Source organism: Haliotis asinina, chromosome 3, assembly GCF_037392515.1.
Source record: "Haliotis asinina isolate JCU_RB_2024 chromosome 3, JCU_Hal_asi_v2, whole genome shotgun sequence".
NCBI lineage: Eukaryota > Metazoa > Mollusca > Gastropoda > Lepetellida > Haliotidae > Haliotis > Haliotis asinina.
Window position 1 is genome coordinate 75,166,720 of NC_090282.1, and position 26,570 is coordinate 75,193,289.

Below are 26,570 nucleotides of genomic sequence, written 5' to 3' on the forward strand. Positions count from 1 at the left end.
CATAAGGGACATTGGCGGGTAGGTACGAGGACATCTGCATTCGGAGACATTTGTAACAGTAGTATGAAGGAATGGTGGTATGACCAGGTTGTTCACGTTCGCCAAGACCCAGGTTCGATTCCCAACATGAGCACAATGTATCAACCCATTCTTTATGTCACCTGGCCTGATGTTGAAGAGACATTGGTAGAAGCGGCGTTAAAGTATGCTCACTCACTCACTCACCGTTACAGTTGGTTGGATTGATAGGAGAATGTGAAAAGGGAGAAATAATGATGGACAGAATGATGGTGGAAGGATGAAGAGATACTTGACCATGGATTGACTTATGGAGCACTGGTGGGTATCAGGTGGGACAATACGCAACATAGTCGGCAGAAGGCGGTGAAGGTGGCTGGAAGAATAATTGATGGAAGAATGTCTGGATGAGTGTCATGAAGGATTTTAGACTTCATAGGAGGATGGGTGAAATGTGGTTCATAAGATGATTGGACTTAACCTCTGTTCTCAGATGGTAATTGTTTCTGTCTGTATATTTTCTTTTATCATGAAAGAAACGCTAATTTTTTGGCGTGATTGTACTCAGTTGTGAGCGACACGTTTATATTTTTTCTCAGAGCAAGAGCACCCTTTGTTCAGGGCAGACTGGTCTGTAACACAACCTGCGTGGAGTCAGGGTAGACGAACATAAGGCTTAACCAAACATGTTTTAACCCACAACACTTTCCTCCACACACCCATCGTTTCGGCTGACTGCGTCCCACCCCCTCTTCAGGCCCGGTGGGTCTGGTCTTCACACTGGGGTGTAATCAACTTCTCAGGGCGGGGGAAACCCCTGACCTCAATAGCACGGAAAGTTTTGGAGACAGGTATAACGAGTGCCTCATAAAGTGACTCGGACTTCTTACAGTTTAAGAAATGTCTGAAAATGTGAAATGTCTGTTTTAACTCTCTCAACTTCTTAGATCTCTGTGATAGTGATAGGTTAGTTATACTCTTTATAGACCATACATATTTCAGTGCCAAAATCTGCTTATATATATTTTTTACAAAGAAGAAAACATATTTTATATGGATAGGTTTTATACTGCATATAACTATATCATTATTTATTTTCAATTTTAGTATTTATATTGCATTATAGGCTCCTATAACCCTTGAAGTTAAGAGATCATTAATTATATCGCATAAGTATGTTTATATATGCATCCGTTGTGAGGTGTGACTTAAATACATATCTGTTTCTCTTACATTTCACACACACCCACACATACTCGCACGCACACACACACACACCTTTTGCACTTGACAAATCACGGGCACTTGGGAATAGCTTTCTATAATGAACAGACATTACCGAAGACAGTCCGGTGACAGGTTCCAATATTCATGAGGTCTTGTGCCATACTGCAAACCAACAGATGTGTGGATGGACGGAATGGATGGATAATGGTATATGAATGGATGGATGGAATCGGATGGCATGGGAGTATGGATTGGTGTATGGAATGATGGATGGCTAAATAGGACGGATGGATCAATGGGATGGATGAATGAACTGATGGAATGTGTGTGTATTGATGGATGGGTGGGCGTATGAATGGATGGGTGGGTGCATGGATGGATGATCTTAAGTTCCAGATAGTCACCTTCTTGTTTTCTGAGGATTTATCTCCTAAATATGTATTCAGGTGATCGATAACGCCCTGAGAGACATGCAATGGTATTACCAACGGTAACTAAGTATAGGTCAATGGTCACAGTTTATCTCACATGTCCGCTGTAGTGACCAACATTCCTTTCTTCTGACATTATGAAAATCTCCATTCACGTTCCCACTATCTCGTTATAACCCGGATGTGCGGTGTCCACGTACCGCAGAGCCATGACGAAGCTCTCAATGATCGTGTAACTCAAGGACGTAATGACCGCAAGAGTTTCTATTCTATCTTTTCTAGGAAGTAAAAGATACTGATCGCTGATACACATTGTATATGAGTCAACAGTGTAGTAATAGATGAAGGAGCGGTCGATGCTGAAATAGACGTTAGGTTTATTATTGTACAAGGATGTGATTATTACTAAACCGACCACACTTTTTTCAATTGTGACTTGCACGAGTGCTTGACTGCTTTTATTTTATCTTTTTTTTCTTTTTTCTTTTTTTTTTTTGCTTTTTATCAGGAACTCACGTGACGTTATCTATGATATGCTATTTAGAGAACAGTAACGATGTTCCGGTTATTATACTGGACAAATAAAGTTAGGGATATGTACAAATTCTGAAAATTTGAATAATGATCTATTATTCATTGATAAAATATCAATCATAAAAGTACCAATATCCTAAGCCTATTTTGCCCAGTTTATAATGATCATACCGACATATAATGTGATGGATGGACGGATGGATGGACAGGTGGATAAATTTATATGCCAATTATTCAAGGGATCAGATGAGAGTCGACATCTCGCTTAGTACACATGAACTGATCCATTCGTCCAGTACGCTCGAGTAAAACAGTCACAATATACTCTGTGCAATGATAATTTGCACAGCTCATACGTGTGTATGGTACGAATTATAGTGACTGTACAGTTTGTCACATGTAACATATGAATCACGATGTGCATAAGATGTGTATCTTACACCACAACATATGTCCCTGGGCCCCGTTTCACAAAATTCTCGTAAGCCTAAGGTCTCCTTACTTTTCTCGTAGCATTTGTACCTGGCATACTGTAACATAGGAGGTGCAAAGGCTACGGGAAAAGTTACGAGACCTTAGGCTTACGAGAGTTTTGTGAAACGGGGCCCTGGTTTTGGCAAGCTTTATAGTAACTATAAATCGGACACACACGAAATACAGGATGTACGTTTGAGCCACGAGCGTGACGTCACAATTCCTGACAAGACAAGAATGTTACCTTCCTGATTGGTACAACAATCATCTGAACTTTCTTGTGTTTCCTGAACTAATGACCTAAAGAAACTACATATAAGATTCTCCTCAGTCTACTCATATTGAATTATATTATGATGCCTTGACATAGGTACGTTATCACAATTGATATTTCTGAGTCGCCTAAATGTTGAGAGAGTTCCAAATGTACGGGTGATACCTTTTTACCGTACCCATACGGCTTGGTTCAGCGTACCCATACTGACTGGTTCATCGTACCCGTATAGACTGGTTCGTGTCTGATACAACCATCTGCTGGAACGCCTGCATTAGACTCCGTTATTTACCAGCCAGCATGGCGTTGCCGAATACGGCATTAAACAACATTAAAAGCGCCCAGAAACACACGGTAGTAACAAAATGTCCCTGTTTAAGTTATCTATAGGTATCACGACTACACCCACGGACGACTAGACGTCCTGTTCTGCCACGCTAGGATAGCCGAGAACATGCTCCACACACGACAGTCGCCTGCATAACACGTGAAGTGATTGGTCACTGCGGGTAGTACATTCATGAGGTAATAACCCTTCATGAAATGACATCGCCATAGTTATGTAGGATAGGTCGCCTTTTGTCAGCCGCTCGACATTGTAAAGGGTACATGTAAAGGGTGGCTTGTACTCGTTTCACGCGAAGGATTTTAGATATACTAAAATGAATTTTAAGCGCCATTTGGGTTAACACATCGCACATTTAAGAAACTCGTTACTTATGTGTTACTCATATTTTGCGTTAGTATTGTCAGTTAAAAAGTTGACAGTCCCCTGAAGATGCTTTGATTTGATTCTAATATTAAAAGGTGAGAATGTGGAATGTTAGTCTCCTGCTATTTAGTGTACATTAATTCGGTTGCCTGGTGAGCACCCTTTTAAAATATCTTTTTATGTGATGTATATGTGTACACACGCTCATACAACCTGACATTGTGACATAATTACATCCATGCAAAGTAGTTCATTTTTATAGGCGTATCAAAGTCACCGTCGTGGTGTCCTGCATGAGATAAAATATGTTTCTAAACTTTGGTCAACAAAAGGTTCTAGCATATAGGTCCACAACATATTGGGGTGTAACCGCCAAAGAAATAATGGATGGGTACAGTATGCTAGACACTGACAATGAACACTACAAAATAGAACAATTAAATGCGCCAGCTCCCGCTGACAATTAGCTTCGACATCCCCAAATAACCTGCAACCCAACGTTACAATGTCATAAAGGGCCAAAGTGACGTCAGTAACAAAAAAGTACCAAGCCTTGATATGTATTACGTCCTACCCTGCTGATGGCGGGTTTCGTCGCCCACTTCAAACCCTCATTGCTGATAGTGGTGCGGGCTGGATGATAAATCAGGGATATACCTCAGCAGAGGTATGCCACCCTGATCTGATAAATCAGGGATATACCTCAGCAGAGGTATGTCACCCGCACTATAAATAGGACCTATGGAAACTCCCGAACTTCACAATATCCGTCTCTCCGCAGCACTGACGTCGTCATATGTAAATTGATATTCAAATGAGCTGTGCTATATGTTTCTACAGGCCAAGACGCGCTTCATTTCGAGTTGACTCGTGGTGATGACACTTTGTGGGACTGGGGATATATTCTAAACTATGACAACACACAGTGGAACGTCTGGATACTGGAAATGATGCAAGACCAAGAATACCTACAGATGGCAGATCAACATGATGCTGCCGAGTTCGAATGTTTGGACACGGAAACCATTCTGGAATGGCTGACTCAGAGACATAAACATAAACGTCCATATGTAAGTGAAATCAGATTTCTTTGAGAACAACTTTTGTAAAAGTTGTCTTTAATCTGTTTGTGCTTGTTGCCATCGGGGTTTGGTCAGGGCGGGTTACGATATCACATCAGCAAACACTTGACATCATTACTATTCAGATGTGCTTTGATTGGATTGCCTGAACCATATTTTATAATAAATTATCCAACGTAATGAATCAATTTCCCAATATTTACAACAATTATCTTTAGATGAATTAAATCAAATATGCAAGAAGCAGAGAACACAAACGTGAAAGATCTTGAGTCTGGGAATATGACAGATTAAGATGAACAGAGATATCTTATGATTTGATTGTTGTAATGATGGACATATTTGAAGATATTCAGATTTTCTTCAATTGAGAGGACTAAACATGTGTTTTAAAACAAGTTCATGGTGTAGTCGGAGTTGTACATTAAGATTTGAATATGGACTGGACTGGGTTCGTCGAGTTTAATTCCAAATGTACGTCTTGTCGGAAATTTTACATTAGCGTGAAATATGTTATAAATTAACATTCTTCATGAAGACATTTTACCGACATGATAATAATAATGGTTTAGTTTGGAGTCAGCAGTTACACAAACATCCATAACATCTTGACAGATAACCCATCCATAGTATAACATACGGCCAACGTTGACCTATGAGACACTATAAAATCCAAAACACATACCCATTGTATCAGTAATAAAATATGATTACAGATGCGTATCACCTTAGGAATACCATTCAAACCATTCATTTTGAGCTCTAATAAGCCAAAGGGAAAAAAAGGAAAAAACATTTAGAAGTAGTTTATTTGTGAACTTTATTCAGTATTGAGTAGCCCTACCTTCGGCGGTGACCGGTACTTTGATTCTCTTTGGCATTTTCTTGTAGAGATTCTTGAACACTGAATGTGGCAAAGAATACCAATGTTTTTTGACAGAGTTCCAGTGATCATGGCTTAATGTAGGCATATCTTTTGCTACTTTCTTCCCAATGATGCCCCACACTGTCTCTATTGGATTTATATCAGGGGAATTTCCGGGCCATGGCATCACCTGAACTTCCCTGGGAGTCCGGAAATCTCGTGTAGAACGTGAATTGTGACCTGGAGCATTAACAGGCGGGAATACAAAGCCTTTTTCAGGAAAAACCAGACACCAACCAAGATGTGAAATATCGTTGATGATATGTTGTTGATGCCGTTCACTATTCAGTGTTCCTGGAACAATTTCCAAAGCTCCTGGCCCGTTGTGGGAAATCAACTCCCCACCCCACGACACACACACATGAACTTGAAGTGGGTGCTTTGTAAATGTGCAAAGGAAAATGGATTCATCAGAAAATAATATCTTGTTCCACGGCGGCAACCGAAAATTTTTTACCCGTTTAGTCCATGAATCGCTGTTTTATGCCAGGGACAAAAACATTTTAACCCAAACTTTTGTAGTCCACGAGAGATAGTCATCCGACTAAGAAGAATGTTCGATGCAGCATATCTATCCTTCAGACAGAGTTTCCTGATTATTCGGACTTCACGTCTTGAAGTACAGCGAGGTCTGCTTGACCTTGGCAAATCTTCAATACGGCCAGATTGTTTCTATTTCTTACACAACTTGACCATACCTCTAACCGAGATATCACACTTGTATTCTCTCTCCGTAAACTTTTGAATGGTACCCCATTTATTCCCTGCACATCTCAATGTCACAATCCTGCTTCGTTCCAAATTTGTCCAGTTTCATTTCATTTCCTGTTTTAATCTGTAAAGAAATCACGATAGTGCATTATCGAGACAATGTGTTTTACCAAATGTTCCAAACCAGTGCGAAAGAGTATCCCCAGAAACATAAACTTGCATTTTTAAACAGAAACGCTCAGATGTCTAATAGGGAAGACTTAAAAACGCCAAAAACGATTGAATGAAATATGCGAGTGCTCTTTCTCTCAGGGTATAGTTTAAGACTAGTCCTTACAAATGTTGATTACGAAACTAAAGAAAAATAACGAAATAAAAGTATAACTCACCTTTCTGTCTTGATGATCGCCGCTCCTGAATTTCATCGTCGTATACCGATACCGTATCAAGACTGTTATTACTTGATAAAACGCACAACCATGATGAAAACACACAATTTGAACTCATTTGCATGCATAATTTACGAATAGCATTTACAAACAGACACTAGAATTAAACTGAATGCAGTACCTAAATGTAAACGTAGTAAAAGCGTTTCCATTAATGATGAGTACAAACTTTTTCATACGCAGCTGCACACATAATCATAAACAGTTTGTACACGTATAGATACCATACACATCATGAAATAGATTCACGCATACATATAACCATACACACAGTAACACATACTACCATATGTAACCACACATGCAACTACACGCACACATACACCACCAAACTTATCAGTATAAATACTTACATATACATACCTTTAAATCGCACACATACCCAGCCATCCTCACACAAACACACACACACACATCCAGATACATATACGCACGCGCATACACATCTATCTACACAATCATGCATGCAACAAACTGAGATGTATATATACCTGCAAAAAGAGTTTCCACTGGGAAATGACACACATTTCATACACAAGTTCATACACATACATATATTCATGCTTCATATATATATATATATATATATATATATATATATATATATATATATATGCATATATATATATATATGCTTCACAATGTCATTCCGGTTCTGTCTCCACAACACACTATTCATGGCACTCTACACACACAGTACACTGTAGTTAGACTGTGCAATGACATACATTACACAGGAACATTAAAAGTAACTGATAATAGACGCACATTGTTGAGTAAACTTTTTTCTTCTTAAATACCTTTTAGGATTGATTTAGCTACTACACTGATATCCATATTCTGCATTAGATAGATTAATGTGACATTGGGATTCAGATCAAAGTCAGGTACTTTTTTGAATAATTGCGAGAGAGGTTCATACCTAATGCCACTGTAGAGATGACAAGATACCACAAAATGTTTCTCGTATTCTTCACTCTGTGTGTTGCATAGATTACAGAAACGTTTATCCGCTGGGAATAGAGGGGAGCTGAATCTACCCGTTTCTACGGCTAGTTTAAGAGAAGCACATCTCAAAGTTGCGACAACTGATCTTAGCGGTTGTGGGAGTGTGACATAGTATTCAGTATACAAATCAGGCTTAAACAAACTGTTTGTCCTTAATTTAGGTAGAATATTTACTTTAGTTTTGGGGGTCAGTTTATCATTATTTAGCAGATTTCCTCCTATTTTGTTGCACCCGTGAAGGTGTGGGTAGAGTAAGCCTTCAGCAACCCATGCTTGCCATAAAAGGCAACTATCCTTTCGTAAGAGGCGACTAACGGGATCGGGCGGTCAGGCTCGATGACTTGGTTGGCACATGTCATCGGTTCCCAGTTGTGCAGATCGGTGATCATGTTGGTGATTGTCTGGCCCAGACTCGATTATGTACAGACCGCTGCCATACAGCTGAGTGCGGAGTGCGGCGTAAAACTAAACTCACTCACTCACAAACGGGAATATTCCTGTTATGCCATAGTGAGGGTAGGGTTCGTTTAAACCAGAATATTCTGTTAAATTCGATTTACTTGGTTTTGAGTCTCATCCTTTTAACTATGTGACATTTGAATTTGTGTGTGAATTTTAAGCAATTTTCTCTTCCATTTGAACAGGGTTACATTGGAGATTCGCTCGTGGCAGTGAATCCGTGTCAGCGACTGGATATCTATAGTCAAGAGGTACGACCAGTGTTTGTACTATGATATATTTCGAAACAAACACGCAACAGGCGCTTGTAACACACTCATTGTAGAGGTCAAAAGGGGCCGTTCATAATTTATGGTAGTGGGGTGAAGGGAGTCTCCTATTTTGTTCTTGAGAGGTAAGAGGGGTCATCAATTTTGTATGCATTAACTAGTATACATTAACATTGATTTTGTACATGGCGGGCTGGGGCAAGGACTGAATAAGGTGGGGGTGGGGGATGCGGAGTGTGTGTGTGTTGTCATTCACATTCCTCATGCTACTCCATAAAAGTCATCATCATAATTCACAGACCGTGCAATGCAGTGTCTTTTCATCTGTGTAACATAGAACGTTCCCAGCTGGCTAAAGCGCCAGGCTAGTGATCCAGCGAGGTTGAAATCATTGGTGTCAACTTTGTGTGCAGATTATTTCCGTGTTGTCACACCCCCTAGTGTGCATTAACCACCCTGTGCACTTAAAAGAACCCACAAATCCGTTGGTATATGACCAGATGGTGGGCACATGAATACGTGCATACATCTAGTTGCGGGTACAGCAACGTGCAGGAAACTTGGACAAAGTACTCTGACTATGTGTCCCAGTCCACCCAGCTGTGAACTGGGTACTTCATTAGGATGAGAGAGCCACAATAAACTCGGTGCGCCTATTGCAGCAAGAGTTGTATACTCACCTGGGAGCTGAGATTGATAATACGATGTCACGCTGAGAAGGACAATGATCGAGGGAAACAAACAATAGTTGCATGGATATGTGCACTACATAAATAATAATAACTATGATATAACTATATCATATAACTATGATAATGCTCTTACAAGATGCCCCGTCGAACATGTAAAGCAGAATATGGAGTCGCTGTAGTGAATTTCATGTCATGCTAGTATGTCCTCACAAATTAATAACAAAAAAACATTTTTGAACATTTTTACAGAAATCGTATTCATCGTGTAATGTTAACTCTGAAAAAGTGTCTGTGTTTCACCTCTAGACCTAACTGCTCTAATTATAATCGCAATTTATTACCCATATTATCTGTATAAGTCGAATGTAATCGAATATATTCCCAGTGACACTATCAGTATATATTAGAACATTTGGTTTTGTTCTGAAACTAGCATCTTTCTTTGGACATTAAGCCAACATGTTGCAATGTAAAGAATATATTCCATTTAACTATTCCGTTATTCTCCCAGGACAATGACAGATACACCAACCTGCGGGTGCGGCGCCAGCAGCCCCCTCACATCTTCTGGGTGGCTGACCACGTGCACCAGTCCATGGTGGAAACCCAAGATGACCAGTGCGTAGTGGTGTCCGGAGACTCTGGCGCCGGCAAGACAGAGTCCACCAAATACATCCTCAGCCATCTGGTCCGGCGGGAGAGCACCAAGTCAGATCTCGTGGAAAGACTAGAACGGGTAAATTCATCATCATTATCATTATGTAACAAAAAGTTACTCATCATTGTTGCTATAAAGGTTGGGCATGTCCTCGATCTTATTTGAATGAGATCATCATCATTACTGTCATCATCATCATCATCATCATCATTCCTTGGTTAGGGGTGTTTATTTCTACTTTTAATAATATTGTTTTGTTTTGTTTTTTCATTTTATATTTTCTTACCTTTTGGTTTTCCTTACATCTAATTTTCTTCCACAAGTGGAATACACCACTTTTCAAATTGTCGCTAAACCAAACTCAGACGCGACATATATATTCTCCTCGTGCTGCGTCCTCGGAGACGAGATCCCACCCGTAAATCACAACTACGCTATGATTCAGGCGGATATGTACCACGATAACCTTCCGGAGAGAAGGAGAGAGTGAGTGAGTGAGTTTAGTTTTACTCCGCACTCAGCAATATTCCAGCTGTATGGCGGCGGAGAGAAGGAAACATGTTAATGGTGTCGCGCGTTTAACGCCGCACTAAAACTCCATTATTTACAGACCGCTGCCATATAGTTGATTAGTTTCAACTGTTAAACCGAGCACTGGATATAACAGGCATTAATAAAGGGGAACAGGGAAATAAGGTGGTTTCCTCAAATAAATAAATAAGGACACATAATTCGCCTCCTGCACCATTATGCATGAGAGTTTTAATGATATACTTCAATTGTAGACAGTACGTGTATTCTACTAAGGAAAAAGAGACATTCTTGATAATTCACCCCCTCAATGTCAGCATTATGTATGACGTTTTTTACAGTATATTTCAGTTTTTAAAAGGAGATTCTATTCTCCCAAGGAAAATGAATCATGTTAATCACAACCGGCAGGTTTGGGGATATCTGACGACTGATGGGAATAAATCTTGAAGCTGAATGGCGTTATGGATCTAAATGTCAAGCAGTGGACAAAGTTTGAGTTATTGGTGCCTCTGACGTTTGCTTGGTGTAACAACTAGATTGAAAACAACTGTTCAAAATCTTCTGGGTTGGTTGGTAGGTTTGTTGTTTAGTAATTTTACAGCAATATGGCGGCGGGCTGTAACTAATAGAATCCGGTCCAGACAACCCATGCAGTGATCACAGTTAAAGCATCGATCTACCCCGGGCCACCCGACCCCGTCAGTAGTAGCCTCTTACGACAAGCATGTTAACCAAGTAGTTCTCACCCGGATCTTCACGGGTGTCGAGACATGTTGTCGAGATAACATATTTCGCACCTGTAACGCAATTCTGAAATCTATGATCTATGTATAAACATATATATTTAGTAAAACCAGATTCAAATTCATTGTACATTTTACATTTAACTCACATCAAAGAGGTTAAGTCTAACACAAAACCTGTATCACGATATCAACCTGCAAACTGTACTTGTATAGATATCGTGACACACAGCTAATCATCATTCTGATTTTAGGTCAACCCTCTTTTGGAACTCTTCGGAAACGCAGCCACAGTTCTGAATTCCAACTCAAGCCGTTTTGGAAAGCTTGTTGAGCTGGAATACGAGTCGACGGGGTGCCTGTGTGCCGGTGAGTACCAGGGTGTAGGTCAAGACGATATTACCCTGTAGTGTCAGTGCTAACATTGTCTTAATGCCTCTACATATCTATAGCCGATATACGTTTGTGGATGTCAATTTGGCATGATAGCAAACCATTGCTCTGACAATATATACAAACCTTATCTTAATGGCAAATAGTTCGTGGGACACCGCACAGCCCTTGTTGTCGTAAAGTCTATATTGTAAATATTATGTAAACGATAATCACTTTTAAGTACATACTTAAGGGAATAAAAGGACATCGGATATGTTTAAATCGATCGCCCCGAAATCTATTGATTGGTTCACAGCTCTGCACAAAATCTCAACATGTTTGGTCATTAAACCGAGATATTTTTCTTTCCAAACAAATACGTTCAATCTGTCAGTTCACACAACCTTTTACAGTGACTTATACTGATCTGTTCTGATTTGGTATGGTGTGACGAAATGCTATTGAAATATTTCACTTCCTTTTTCACTGAAATGTGTCGACGTGTTTAGATTTTTTACTTGCAGAGTTGCAGATTCAGACTTGACATTTAATGTATTTTTTATTCCTAAGTATGTTACACAATGGGTTCAAGTTTATATTTTGACTGGATCAGGTGTTAGGTATTGAGAAACCATTAATAACTATCTACAACATTTACGATTGCAAACCATTTTGCAAGAATATTAACTTAATATTAAAGTCTCTTTATTCTTTAAATGCGGTGTTCGACCACACGTTGACAGTGCCTTCGGCGATATCACTGGCTCTAAACTCCTACTCGTAATTTAACCACTATCAGCCAATCAACTAAAAAGCGTACAAAATGGCCAGTCACAAATGCATTAAGTGTACTTTTTTAACGTTAAAGTTTCGTTTTGTGATTGGAATGCGTTTTGGAAATTTGCATTTGAAACAATTTTGACTAACAAAACAATGTCATGCGGACATATTAGTGAATGTCGGCCACAGCATGTGAACGCCAACGAATAAAAAAAAGATTACAACAGGATACAACAGATTATTTTCTCACTCCTCCTGACCCCTAACACCGTGTGACCCGATCCTCGATTACTACAAAAACGGAGTCCTTGGCTTACGCCGCCCGCGTCTCGTGTCTGTCGTGTTTCCAGGCACCTAAGCCATGTTCAATTGAAGAGTTTGTTAAATTCTTTATAATTCCGAGCGGCATGTTTGGACACTATTATATATGTGGCAATACATTGAAATAAGGGATTTTTATAGTTGAGTCATCTTTCAAAATCTATTTGTTTTGTCCCGATTTATAGGTTCTAAAGGACATGCGATTGTGTCAGGCGCGAACCAAGCCAATTACGACAATTTTTCGTGTAGGCCTGACAGGATGCAAAACTTTATCTTTAAATAATATTGAGGGCTTGCTCAAAAGTCATTTTTTAGGTCCTACTTCTCCTTAAAATGGTAGCTACGCCCGTGCGTGTGAACCTGTTTGATTGTTATCTGAAGTTTTTATTACATATTGTTTACCACATGCTGTCAAATCTCTTCAATTCGGAAATAATCTAGATCTACGTGTTGACAAACTGTCAAAAAATTTTATGGACAATGTAGTAGCCTCGTGTTTAAAGCGTTCGCTCTTCAGGCCGAAGACATCGGTTTGACTCCCCACATAATGTGTAAAGTCAACTTCTGGTGTCCCTTGCCGCGATACTGTTGGAATTTTGCTAAACCTATCTTCCTTGAATGCCTGATATTTCATTCCAGTTTGTTTGTAATGGTTACTGTTTTCATTTTGAGTTCAACGACGTATATTCAGAGGTTGTGTACGATTAAGCCATTTCAAGAAAGTGATAAGCTGTAACACTCACATCCTGGCAATATATTTTATGCAATTTTCAGGAACGGAATTTTTATGCAATAAACTATCGCCACAACGATTTATTAACCTTCCCCGTAATAAAGTGATCTAATATCGAGGCTCAGTTTCAAACTACATAATGCGAAGCATATATATATACATATATACATATATACATATAAACATTCCACAAAATTTCTAGTAAGTGGATTTCCATTGTATTTAGGCTACCAGGAATGTAAGCAGACCCTACCAGGTTAAGTTATCCCCTCTAAGACCCCGGATTGGTCCTCGGTGTACCTTGTAATAAAGCGTTATACCTAACGCTCATATTGACATGGCACGATGTGGTGTAAAATACCCCATCTGTGTCTCTCTACTACGTGACAGGCCTCAGTGTGTTAGCCACCTGCAGATGAACTGAATTTAAATTTTAAATTGAAATAACACGCCATCGTGTATGTTTCCTCAAAAACACCACAAGTAAAAGTTATGTACATGGGTGTTTTAGGTCAGTATGTCGGAGACTGGGGGTATGTATCACTGTTGATTTTGTCCGACATTACAAATGCTTTTTAAGTCCACCCAGAACCAATACCCCTATGTAAGCAACGAGGGTCTAGAAGTGGGTATATGATATGATAGGCATACACGACACGCGGGCAAGTACGTGTGGACGGATGGGTGCACACGGCAAATACCACCCCGTGGGGACATTTTCCTCTATGGAATGTCCATCATTATTTGACTATATTATGAATGAATAGGGACTTACTTTCCACAATATTTCAGCAGTATCATGTCAGGGAATGACAGATATGGGCTCACACAAAGTATCTATATGTGACTTAGTATAACATGAGACAGCAGGTTTTTCATGACACAACAGCATCTTGTTGTCTTAAAGGAGGAGTGCGACATAAACTAAGCTTATTGGTAATCGAACCGGTAGACATCCAGTCCCAGAAAACAAATAACATATAAATATAGATCTTAAATAAGTACAATGAAAATCAAAAGAAACTATTAACGCTTGCTAATATCATTATACTTGGGGAGGTCTAAACTAACTCCAGCATTCTTGACTACATATGTACAAGTATATTTGAATATACATTCAAGTATATGTTAGGGTCTAGGAGATTGTCGGTGGGGCACTGCTTTCATTTACACAGCTTTTACTTCTGTTTTGCCATTTACCCTCCACCCTGCCTCAAACGATAATCGAAATCCTCTTGAAGGTTTACATCGTCGTTTTAGGTTTTCTGTTATTGTAGAGATCGATAATAATTAGCAGTTTTGACATGTGGTGTACTTCCAACGATAGACTAGACCGGGGAGATATATGTGGTCTCAATGTCCATTTCAAGGATTATAGCTTACGGCCAGTCTGCTGTAAATACACACATAAAGTGATAAATAACAATAAACCTTAGGATAAAAGAAGGAAAAAAGTGCCCGTAGAGTGATCTTGTACCTTACTTCACGTCAACGGAATAAGGACACTACAGAAGATTTTAAAAACGTCGTTTTCAATCTAGTTGCTACACCAAACAGGCAGGTGTCAGGAGCAGTGTTGACATACTACCAATAGCTCAAGACATGTCCTGTACGTCTCTCTTCCGCCCATAAAACCATTCAATTAACACTGAATAGCTAAATAGCTAAACTTTAACGATATTCATAGATATCGTCAGATATCAAGAAATCTGCCAGGTGTGATCAACGTGTTTCATTGCCCTTGGGACAATACATGTATGCTCTATAATTGAAATATAGCTTTTAGAAATGTCATAAATAATCGCGGCAGAGAAAAGCGGCGAATATGCGTCATTCAATTTGAGAAAGCCACGTTACTTCCTCATTTGCCTCAAATGATGCATGCTAATTCAGTGCACAATTTAATACTTGAAACTACTCAAAGTCTATAATAAAAGCAACAAAATCATTCCCCTATTTAAAAAAAAAACTGGGCTTGTGTTCGTAAATCACTTTCACATACATGCGAATGTCTAAATCTACAGGTCATTCAAACGCTCAAGAGATTGTAACGTTATCACAAACTGGTGGCAAGAGCTCTTACCTCGTCACATAACATCCTACCATTACATGCACATAGCGCTATCACGTAGCAGGGAGTGTTTGCGAATAGTAGTTACTTGAAAGGGTTAATAGGTGTGAGGTAAGAGGTGTGGCAATGAGATGAGCTTTGGGGTGAGGCTAGGGCTTGGCAGGAGGAACGAAATGATTATCGTAAATTCCCAAATTCTTTAATAAGTCTTTGAGGAGGAAGGTGTGTGATAACACTGCATTTGGCTCATTGTGAGTGCGTGAGTGTGATATGGGTTCTACGCTGCTCTTTGTATCCCAGCAATGTCTCTGGGCGGAGGACACCAGAAAAGGGCTTCACGCTTTTTTACCCATCAAGCCCGCATCTTCATCGTGAGGAGGAGCCAACGTATTATCCACTGGGATACCACCGCCCCCATACCAACCTTCCAACACCCACACCCCAACATCTAACATCAAACACCCACCCCCATCCCCCACTTCTTCTCTCCCCGGACAAAAAAATCCTGTACTGCTGTGTTTGTGTAATCTTTCTTTTTCTAGTTTTCGATGTATAATTTATTATCAATGGCAATCGTAAATACACCATAATGGGTGGAAGCCATAAGGGTACTTCTCTGAAGAATATAATAAGAATGAGATCAGACACGACCACCAAAGAGTCCATTAAAATAGCACATCTGGTTCTTTTGAAGATTTCTCAATAATATTGCACAACTTCCGTTCTCATTTTACAGCTAAAATAGAATGCTTTATCCTCGAAAAGTTCCGAGTAACAAGTCGGAACCGCCATGAAAAGAACTTTCACGCCTTCTACACCGTCTTTGCCGGAATGCCCTCTCGCAGACTCGACGACCTCAATCTTGAAGCTAACGCTGCGTTCTACAGGTGAGTAAACGTAAATTATCACAACAATATTATTTGAAAGAACCCTGATCAAACCAGAATCTTTCTTTCGTCTCATAAGGTGTGTGGTTTACGAGGACCTTACTCCACCTTCCCATACTGGTCAGTCCGCATCAACGGAGTTCCACTGGCTACATCAGTTTAAACAGATTTCGGAGACAAATCATTATTTAGTTTTACATTATTTGATTACCTCCTTTACATAAATATTATATTATGTATCGCATTCGTCTCGTAAGGTTTGTGTTGTGTCCGGATCTGAATTTCCTCTACCTTGGATTATCTGTATACTTTACCACCGTTGATCATAACTACACTTGTCTATTTTTCTCCATATTTGAAAAAGAACAAACTTTCCAAATTGAAAATTCAGGATACTCCGGTCGGATGATGGTTCTGATGACGTGTTTAACAGCGTGGAGGAGCAGAAGAAATACAAACAGTACTTCCTGGAGCTTGAAGCCATGTTACGTGATGTGGGCTTCACCACAGAGGTAAAGTAGATTCGCAATCATCAGCCTTATCTTGGACATCATTTCTGTACCAATTTTGGAGGGTGGCGTTGTGATTACAGCGTTCACTCATTACGCCGAAGATCCAGGTTCGATTCCCCAACATGGCTACAACGAAGTCAGCTATACTCACTAACACATTGACTCACTTGACATCAATTTATAAAGATTTGGGAGAGTGGTAATTATTGAGCTTAAATTATTTAATTAATGCATTTATATAAATTCTATTACATCTATGGTGTAGACTAAAACTGACTTGTCCTTTGTTCAGGAAGTTGACCAACTGTACAAGGTGTTGGCGGCCATCTTGCTGATCGCCAATATCGAGTTCGACCAGGATGAAGATGGCAATGGCCATGCAGTCATCTCGGAGCTTTCGGAGGACGATTTGATCAAAGCGTCTGACCTCCTCGGCCTAAGCGGGGAGGAATATGACGACTTCCAAGAAGCCCTCACCTGTGTGAAGAGCAGAGCTGGAGGTGGGTGAAGGACTTTGAAGGACTCCCGTGTTCAGTGATAGACACACAATGCAGCAACAGATCAAAATCTGAACGTCTTGTGTCACCAATGCATCACTTGATTAGACATTATTTCATCATTTTACTATGATATATTTTTATAAATATTTTTAGTTAAATTTTGAAATTTGCCTGCTTGTTGGTTTTAAAGATCATGCTCAGTTGTTTCACATAAATTGATAACCGCCTTGCATCGCTCTTTCTTCTCATACCAAATCAACACCCCCTAAGAAAACTGAATTACCGTTGAATAATTTAAGAATGGTCTAATTCTGGAACTGTGATGTACGTTAGGGAGCGAGAGAAGTGTTAGTATTATCTCAAAATTTGCATGACAGCACTGCCTATCACCAAGTAACTGTCAGCCACAAAATTTACTTAAATCGTCCATTGTCGTTTTCAACCTATAACGTTTGCATCTAAATCCTTACTTGTGCGTTCGTTTTACGCTCTAAAGGTGTGACAGCGAAGCACCAGCTCCTTGATATTTTCCTGTTTCATGTGTTAGGTGAGGAAATGATTCGGTACAAATCTCCACGCCAGGCTAACGACGGGCGCGATGCTGTGTCCAGGGAGCTGTATTCCTCTCTGTTCTATGGCATCATCGACAAAATCAACCAGAAGCTAGCGGGCTGTGTCCAGCCTCAGAGAAATACATATTACCATCTGTAAGTCTCCAATGACGAAACAATTGAGTGAGTTTAGTTTTACGCCACACTCAGCAATATTCCAGCTATATGGCGAAAGTCTGTAAATAATCGAGTCTGGACCAGACAATCCAGTGATCAGCAACATGAGCATCGATCGGGCCAATTGGGAACCGATGACAGGTGTCAACCTAGTCAGCGAGCCTGACCACCCAATCCCGTTAGTCGCCTCTTACGACAAGCATAGTCGCCTTTTATGGCAAGCATGGGTTGCTGAAGGCCTGTTCTACCCCGGGACCTTCACGGGTCCTGGTGAAACAAAGTATAGACACATTTAATGGTTTCCCGCAAATCCTTCTGTGCTATCACATGACACATGACGGTTTACGGACCGGAACGCCCTGTTGCAGTACAGTAAAGAAGTTAGTTTCCATCAACAGTGTCTACTTTGACAGAAAGTGAGTCAGTGAGTTCAGATTTACGCGGCTTTTACCAATATTGCCGCATTATCGTCGCGGGGGAATCCAAAAATGAGCTTCGCACATAGTACCCATAACAAGCGAACGGGCTGCCTAGCCGCCTCGTGTCTGTTTTGTCTTCCTTCAGCTAATAGGTTACCATTAACCCATTTTTCAAGCAGATTCTTGCATTGAATCATCCATGTTTTATGTTTAATGAGTAATAAAATATCATTGAAAAGTTAACAAGCCATTCTCGGGGAGACTACAAGGCACAAAACAAGAATTCATTTTACTGACGCATTCATTTCATAAGTAACAACAAACAATATTGATATTTAGGTTGAAGGATATGACATGGGTGTTGTTTTCCGCGTTACAGTATTCAAGTTATGGGATGGCGGTATGTAAATATTCGAGTAAGATCCATCAAATGGCATCCCTCAAGTCTGAGCAAGCGCACTAATGTGTTGTGACTTACGGCATGAAGAGTCTACTGAGCCAAAGACTGATTCTATCCCGGAATCTCTCCAGGGTCGAAAGAGCGACTAATATTTTGTCTTACTTCAGAGCAGTTTTCAAATTGTTATTTCAGTGAGAGCAAGAACAAGTGCATTCGTATCCTGGACATCTCAGGTTTTGAAAACGTCGCCCACAACGGCTTCGAGCAACTCCTCATCAACGCTGCCAACGAGCGACTACACTCCTACTTTCTCAAACACACTTTCTGTAGGGAGAGGGAGGAGTACGAGCAAGAAGAAGTTGACCTCATCCACGTCAGCTTCAACGACAACACACCAATACTTGACCTCATATTCAAGGTACCCTTTCACTTACAGGAAGTCAGCCTTCTGCCAAGGGTAATGGTTGAGGCGATTTCAGGATTATTGGGTAAAGCCCAGAGCTACACGAGGGACGAACTTCTATTACTTGCGAGCATGAGTGCAGCTCTGATGAATCATTGGTGGACCTCGAATTCGAAACCTTAGTGTGTGAACGGCAATAAGTATTTTAATTCCACCGAAAGTCATTTCTTTCCAATTTTCATCTGAACTTTCAAATAGTGTTTTCAAATATAATTACTACACTTCACAGCACAGCTTTGGAGTTTTACGAATGGTTGGTATTGTTTATCCAGAAGCCACACGGAATCTTCCCCCTCGTTGATGACCAGCTGTCGATCCCCCAATCCAGTGACAAGACGTTCCTGGAGACGGCAAACCGCTACAACAACTTGAATGACAAGTACGTTGTGTCAACGTCCGTGAAGTCACAACTGCTTTTTGGAATCAAGCACTACGCTGGTCAGGTGGGGCCCTTCAAAGACATGACTACTGTTTAAATCTGAGCTGTCCGGATGACATACCTTTGCAAATCGTGACTGGTGTTGTTACTAACTGTTGCACCCGTTTGCATGTGTGAGGATCTCGGTGCGTGATCAGTATTTTATAGATGTATATGTGGACGTAGCAGATTCGTGTTAGAAGAATTTCTCACAGTAAAGCAGTTGGTACATATTTCCATTTCATGTATCATGATTATAGGGTTGGTCCCCATTGTCAGCGGCGCCTACATAAATAAGGGGTACAACTCTACACAAAGTGGTACGGTACCTTAGGGGACCATGCTCCGTAATGCGATTGTGGCGAAGAATTTAAGGTTAGATTATTAATAAACTAATTAATCTTAGGTGATGTACAACGCGCATGGGTTCCTGGAGAAGAACAGTGACACCCTCCCCAACAACCTTAAAGCAGCTGTTGAGGAGAGCAGCAATATCTTTGTCAGGGACTACTTCCTCCTCGGCAGCAGAACGACGTTGTCTACAACCAGGTAAGTCTTACCAATCAGTTAGATTTCGGGACGTTCACATTAATTAATAAATGAGGAATCCTAGTGGGTTAACTACCTCAGTTTCGTACACAGTTTGCACAGGGGGCTTTAGCAAATACATTCTATCTAACTTTTTCAGAGGGGGTCGAAGCTCACTGCGCCTTAAAGGAAACCGGAGTCGAGGCACCATTCCTTCATTGTGAGTGCACATAAAATGGACTACAATCACGCCTTATCTCCATTGTTAGTGATTTGGTTTAAATGGCTTTGAACAGTATTTCAGTACACGGCGTATCAGTTACTTGCATATTTAGGACAAACAGGGATTTAAACCTCCCACCACATGGTCCTAACACGTCTAAGGGAAGCGACTCTGCAAAGCGAAAAGTAGTCCTTGGTCGACTGGATCGGATAGCGCTTAATCGACTATTCGCAGGTACTTACTGTACAACATAGCAAGACTATATGCCGTGAACTATAACGTGTTGTTCCTTCCTGTACCCGGTAACTTAGTCATGAGGGCGTTCTCGTATATTCGTAATATTGCTATACGTCTCATGCACAGTTTCTTTACGTGAACGTGTTTCTTTTTAGGTTTACAAACCCCAGTTCTGGCAGTAAAACAGGGCGCTTGACAGGCCGGGTGACTGAACATTTCAAGGTAGGTAATTTCCAAAGACACTTCATGATTCTGGTTCATGGTTCCTGGATGCATCACAATAGTGACGTTTCAAGCCGGAGTTTTTGTTTTGGGGTTGTTTATTTTTTTATTTGGTGTTTTTGTTTTTGCTTTTTGTTTGTTTGTGTGTTTTTTGTTTTTTTTGTTTTGTTTTTTTTTTGTTTACGTCTAGCGAAGAGCGGTACCCAGTTTTGGTTCGTATTTTGGCCACTTATAGATTCATGGGTAGATTCTCAGACACGCCAATACTAAGTATTTTTGCTATACAACGATCATACCACTCTTTGTCTGGAATATTCAAAATACTTAGCTGGAAAGTAAATCATTATCTGTTTTGGTACTGTAAGATGCTGTCTTAAAAATGTAAGTAATTAGGTTGAACAATTCAGACAGTATCTTCGTAAATCAATAATGAATGCATATTGCATTCACGCAATATCGCCCCGAATAAATAACGTTTAACGGTCGGTATGAGCAGTACACCTTTTACTCACGACACTGAGGTTAATTCAGGTTTAGGATATGTTTCTTCCGTTATCAATGTCCCAGTATTCCTTGATGTTTGTAGAGGGCGTGGATACGTTGTCTGTGATCGCTACCAGCAAATGCAATATTGCACACAGGTAATCCTCCTAAAATATTACCTGGTGTGGTGACCTTCAGTCTAATCCATGTACAGAGGAAACCGTGCCCCCGTTTGATCGACAAATACTTGGTACCCCATGGAAATAAGAACATTATCTAAAAGTGAGTGAGTGAGTTTAGTTTTACGCCGCACTCAGCAATATTCCAGCTATATGGCGGCGATCTGTAAATAATCGAGTCTTGACCAGACAATCCAGTGATCAACAGCATGAGCATCGATCTGCGCAATTGGGACCCGATGACATGTGTCAACCAAGTCAGCAAGCCTGACCACCCGATCCCGTTAGCAACAAGCATACTTGCTTTTAATGCCAAGCATGGGTTGCTGAAGGTCTTTTCTACCCCGGACCTTCACGTGTCTTTTTCAAAAGAGCTTTTTTCATAATGAGCTACAATTTCAATAGTTTTGTAGCACATTTCTTCACATAAAACACTGTTCAGATATTGTTTGTACTGCAAACATATCTTTGTGGCGACCTAATAATAGTGTACACATATTACCTGTTCCCCTTAACTCGTGTTAGAGCATTTTGTATTTAGGATGAAACAATAGTTTAGTCAGCAGTATTATTTACAGTGTACACCTTTGAAAACCGGATAAGTTGGCCACTTAAATTAAAATTAATGAACTGGCAAATTAACAGATCTTTGTAAAGAGTAAATAATTTTTAGTAAATATTCATTCAAGTAGGTTCCGAAACAAAGGACTCTGTTTTAAAGAGGTTTCAACGATAGATATTACGAAAAAACAGTTCATAGTATCGTTGAATAATTGAAAAATGTTTGGGTTTTTTTTTCAATAATAAACTTCTCTCTTCCAGACATCCCTGGACCATATGATGACAAAGCTGAGTACAGCCAAGCCAGTGTTCGTGAGGTAAGTTGATCATGAACATCACATATATCATCACATTTGACATATGCGAGTATAAACATGTTTTATATTCATACTCGTATGGAGTACAACACAAAACTCCTCGCAGGGTACGTGGGCGGTAATCTGACACTGGGAGAGAGTTCTCGGTATTTCAACAGATGAGTGATGTCTGATGACTTCCCATACAGATTTCGGATAAGGATTATATTTTGAACACCTGTTGAGACCTCCGAGGGAGTTATAAAGCCTAAGAGTAAAACCTTATAATTGCCACCACTCCTGTATAAAGTCCTACTGGAAACTGATCAGGTATTACGCTTCTACAATGAGATGTAATCTAGCATTGACACATACCAGAGTGGATTGTAACATATGTATTTCTAACTGGTTGTAAATATATGTAGTTACCGTACTGCGTAGGTGAATGGGTTAGAATTTACAGTTGAACAGGAACGACAATTTCAGCTCTCGACCCTAACGACAATTTCAACTGTCGACCCTAACGACAATTTCAGCTCTCGACCCTAACGACAATTTCAGCTCTCGACCCTAACGACAATTTCAGCTGTCGACCCTAACGACAATTTCAGCTGTCGAACCTAACGACAATTTCAGCTCTTTACCCTAACGACAATTTCAGCTCTTTACCCTAACGACAATTTCAGCTATCGACCCTAGCGACAATTTCAGCTCTCTATCCTAACGACAATTTCAGCTATCGACCCTAACGACAATTTCATCTCCCTAGTCGATAACGCTATGGTGGTAATGGGATGGGGATGAAGGAGGCAACATCTTTTTCTTAATCATATTGCAGCAATAAGTAATCTTGTGGCAGGCTAACGTTTGTCCGTGCATAATGCTGAAGTTGCATCGTGTATGCTGCAGATGTATTAAACCCAACCTGGCGCTGAAACCCAACAAGTTTGACAGTGGGCTTGTCCGGGATCAGCTTCAGAGTAGCGGTCTCCTGGAAGTGGCCACTGTCCGGAAGGCAGGATATCCTATCAGGATCCCATACAATGACTTCGCTGAAAGGTCAGTTCCCTGCAGATCATCGACATTTCAATTTCAAACTGACAGAATTGGACTCATTCATTTCCTCCTCAATACCTTAGCTGAAACTAAAATATAGCTGACTCAAATAGCCATATGCTGCTTGTAAATACACCATACATGATCGACATGGTTAAATGTCAACAGGTATGCGGTTGTCATCGAGGACATGAAAGTAGAAGGGGGTGCCATGCATCAGTCGAAGGCCATTGTTGATGAAGCCAGGATTACAGACCATCAATTCGGCAAGACAAAGGTGTGCGGTAACTTACTGTTCAGTTTTGAAAGAAGTTCACATGTAGATAACGATCCATTTAACATGATATCTGCTTGAAGTCGCATGTGGTGCATTTATCAATGTTTCATTTGCCCTCCCTCCAGATGTTCCTCAAGATGTACCACAAGGATGACCTCGAGAGAATAGTCGCCCAGAAGGTAAATCAAATCAGTATTTAACCGGTTTAAGGTTTAATCTCCGCCTACTTTAAGTCTTGTACTTCGTAATTTCTGCCTTGTTTGTCAACCAAGACGTTAACGTGTATTTAGGTAAGTTGTGTTTAGATTTCCAGAACGAAAGTAAGCATAGGCTTTTGCTTGACTCTCGCTTCCTCCTTAAATGGAATGTAAATCTTTATAGAAAGCCGAAAAAGAGGCTGCAGCAAAGGCTGCGAAAGAGGAGGAGAGAAGAAGACGCGAAGAGGAGAGGAGGGCCAGAAATGCCCAATGGTCACCAAGTGGTCAGTCTACCGAGATGGACTCCTCCGTGAACGGCTCTTTGAAAGGAAGCGCTATGCACGATACCTTCTCCGAATCAGGTGTAGGTACTGAATCCACTACCCAAGACAATCTAGGCGACATCATGGAAGAAGACGAAGAGGATGAAGAGGAAAATAATGAATTGAAAAAAGCCTCATCTGAAGACAATCTAAAGGATCAACCGTATGTACTTTAATAGCTGTAAATACTTGTCATCTGTTTAAAGTATGCTTTGTCATAAATATGTACTATGTCAGTGGACTATTGGCTCTACAAACCAAGGTTAGTTGGAACTCTGATATTCCAAGCGAGAAAGTATGTTACCAGTGGCACGACTTTCTGAACATTGTGGCTTCGTCACTTTCAGATCCTACATGGCGTTCCGAATGACTGAGAGGGACTTTGAGCACAACAATGACTTCGAGATGAAAGTGAGGCGGGCGTGCCGATTCTTCCTGTACATCATCTTGTCCAGCATCATTCTGACCACTGGCATCGCCACTACCATCAGCGCTATCTGGATAGCTCAGTCAAACTCACAGGTAACATTCACCGATGGTCGTTTTCAAGTAGCTCGTTTGTTGATCCTGCACTGGACCTCGTGTTCATGTTCATTTTAAGTAGGAGATAACGTTGACATTTATTCACTTCCGGTGGGTCATAACCGTCAGTCATTGCAAGCACACGTGGTGTCATCTTTGTAACCGGGGTTCCTTGGCATAGTGTCTCTCGTATATCCCCTCCTTATATTCATGGATTTCCCTTGACTCCTGGACAGAGAACCCTAAATGAGTATTTCAATATGAATGTCATCATCCTCTTACATCTGGAATTCATCATGCCACTTTGTCATTCATCAAATACCCTTGTCATTCATCAAATACCCTTGTTTTATGTTGTAATAGCAGCTGAATACCATTTGGGGCAATGGCTAAACTAGTAGCTCTTCAAGGCCCAAGGTGCGATTTCCCAGATGGGTACAACTTGTGATGCACATTTCTGATGTCTCCTTTCTTATATTACAGGAGTATTCCTGTAAGCGATGTTAACACAGACTCATCCACTCATTATACATGTAATCTGAAGGTTTGTCGTAGCAAAATGCACGACTGATACTGCACAGAGCGCGGTGCGAATATATGCGATGCTCCTTCTCCCAGCTGTTCCTGTTCTGCGATATTTTCATATGATCTATCGGTATCTTTGTTTGTTGACTCCAGACAGAGGACAAGTCCTACAATAGCACCATGACAATGCTGTGCCAGCTGTTCCCCGTCGTCGTCATGTGGGTCTCTTGTTTCATCAAGTCTTGTTTCGGAAGAAAAGAGTGGCCCACGATCCGCGCCATCATTGGGGTAAGCTTGTGTCGTGTCAGGAATATTCCGGACACTTTAGACAAGGCCAAAACCTGTTGTTTATCTTCAGTCTTCAAGTTCGGTAACTGCTAACAATAAAATAAGTTCTTTCTAGGTTCGACCTAAAGGACATACTGTAAATAGAAAGCGTCATCGTCAGAGAACGTTTCAGTGCACATACTTCAGTGTATAACGTTCTTGTTTGTATCAACACCCAAATGACACTTGTTTGATTTGTTTGATAACGGTGATAACACCATACATTCCCAATGATACATTTGTGTCATTTTTACCAGTACAGGATTACAGAAATGTGCGTCCACAGTGCACACGCGAAACAAATAGACTCAGTATACAGTACACGAACCATGTTATGCTGCATAAAAAATTAAATGTTTCTCGAGGACATATTGTTTCAAAGGTGACGAGGGCGGTAGGACTATTTTAGAAATATTTCATAGAAACCATAGTAATGAACATTTTTTTTCTCTCTCTCAGAAATACAGCTTAGGAAGTTTAGCACTGTTAATGAGTTTCAGATTCAGTCACAACCGTTCTTACAGACACTCATTCTTATAATTGACAAATGGATTATTGGGACGTGGCCAAGTCAAAATTATTTATTTTAAATGGTAATAAAATATTGTTACACGCACAAATAAAGGTGACGCGCCGATGCCCAAGAAACGTTTCACCTTTTTTCGTTTAGCCATATTACTTTACAAAACCATCAAATTTGAAATTGAAATTAATTATTAATTCAATTTCAAACCATGCCACTATTTTACCATTTGCTTGGGAATGTGTTTCGCCAGACAGTTAAGACAGATTTTTCTGAAAAATCTG

At 40.3% G+C, this 26,570-nt stretch overlaps 1 protein-coding gene across 1 annotated transcript in view; it reads left to right on the top strand.

Annotated features, from left to right (window-relative positions):
• Window positions 1-4,607: 4,607 nt before the first annotated feature.
• LOC137278452 (uncharacterized) overlaps window positions 4,608-26,570 on the top strand; it is a 33,873-nt gene continuing 11,910 nt past the window's right edge. The window contains exons 1-20 of the mRNA XM_067810782.1: window positions 4,608-4,740; window positions 8,490-8,555; window positions 9,777-10,001; window positions 11,455-11,569; window positions 16,217-16,367; window positions 16,759-16,879; window positions 17,172-17,379; window positions 17,927-18,086; window positions 19,119-19,344; window positions 19,662-19,832; window positions 20,214-20,356; window positions 20,496-20,555; window positions 20,951-21,017; window positions 22,502-22,557; window positions 23,446-23,595; window positions 23,761-23,869; window positions 23,995-24,048; window positions 24,251-24,552; window positions 24,737-24,911; window positions 25,590-25,724. Of these exons, the coding sequence (XP_067666883.1) occupies window positions 4,618-4,740; window positions 8,490-8,555; window positions 9,777-10,001; window positions 11,455-11,569; window positions 16,217-16,367; window positions 16,759-16,879; window positions 17,172-17,379; window positions 17,927-18,086; window positions 19,119-19,344; window positions 19,662-19,832; window positions 20,214-20,356; window positions 20,496-20,555; window positions 20,951-21,017; window positions 22,502-22,557; window positions 23,446-23,595; window positions 23,761-23,869; window positions 23,995-24,048; window positions 24,251-24,552; window positions 24,737-24,911; window positions 25,590-25,724 (2,817 nt within the window). The 5' untranslated portion in view covers window positions 4,608-4,617. The remainder of the gene's footprint in view (window positions 4,741-8,489; window positions 8,556-9,776; window positions 10,002-11,454; window positions 11,570-16,216; window positions 16,368-16,758; window positions 16,880-17,171; window positions 17,380-17,926; window positions 18,087-19,118; window positions 19,345-19,661; window positions 19,833-20,213; window positions 20,357-20,495; window positions 20,556-20,950; window positions 21,018-22,501; window positions 22,558-23,445; window positions 23,596-23,760; window positions 23,870-23,994; window positions 24,049-24,250; window positions 24,553-24,736; window positions 24,912-25,589; window positions 25,725-26,570) is intronic.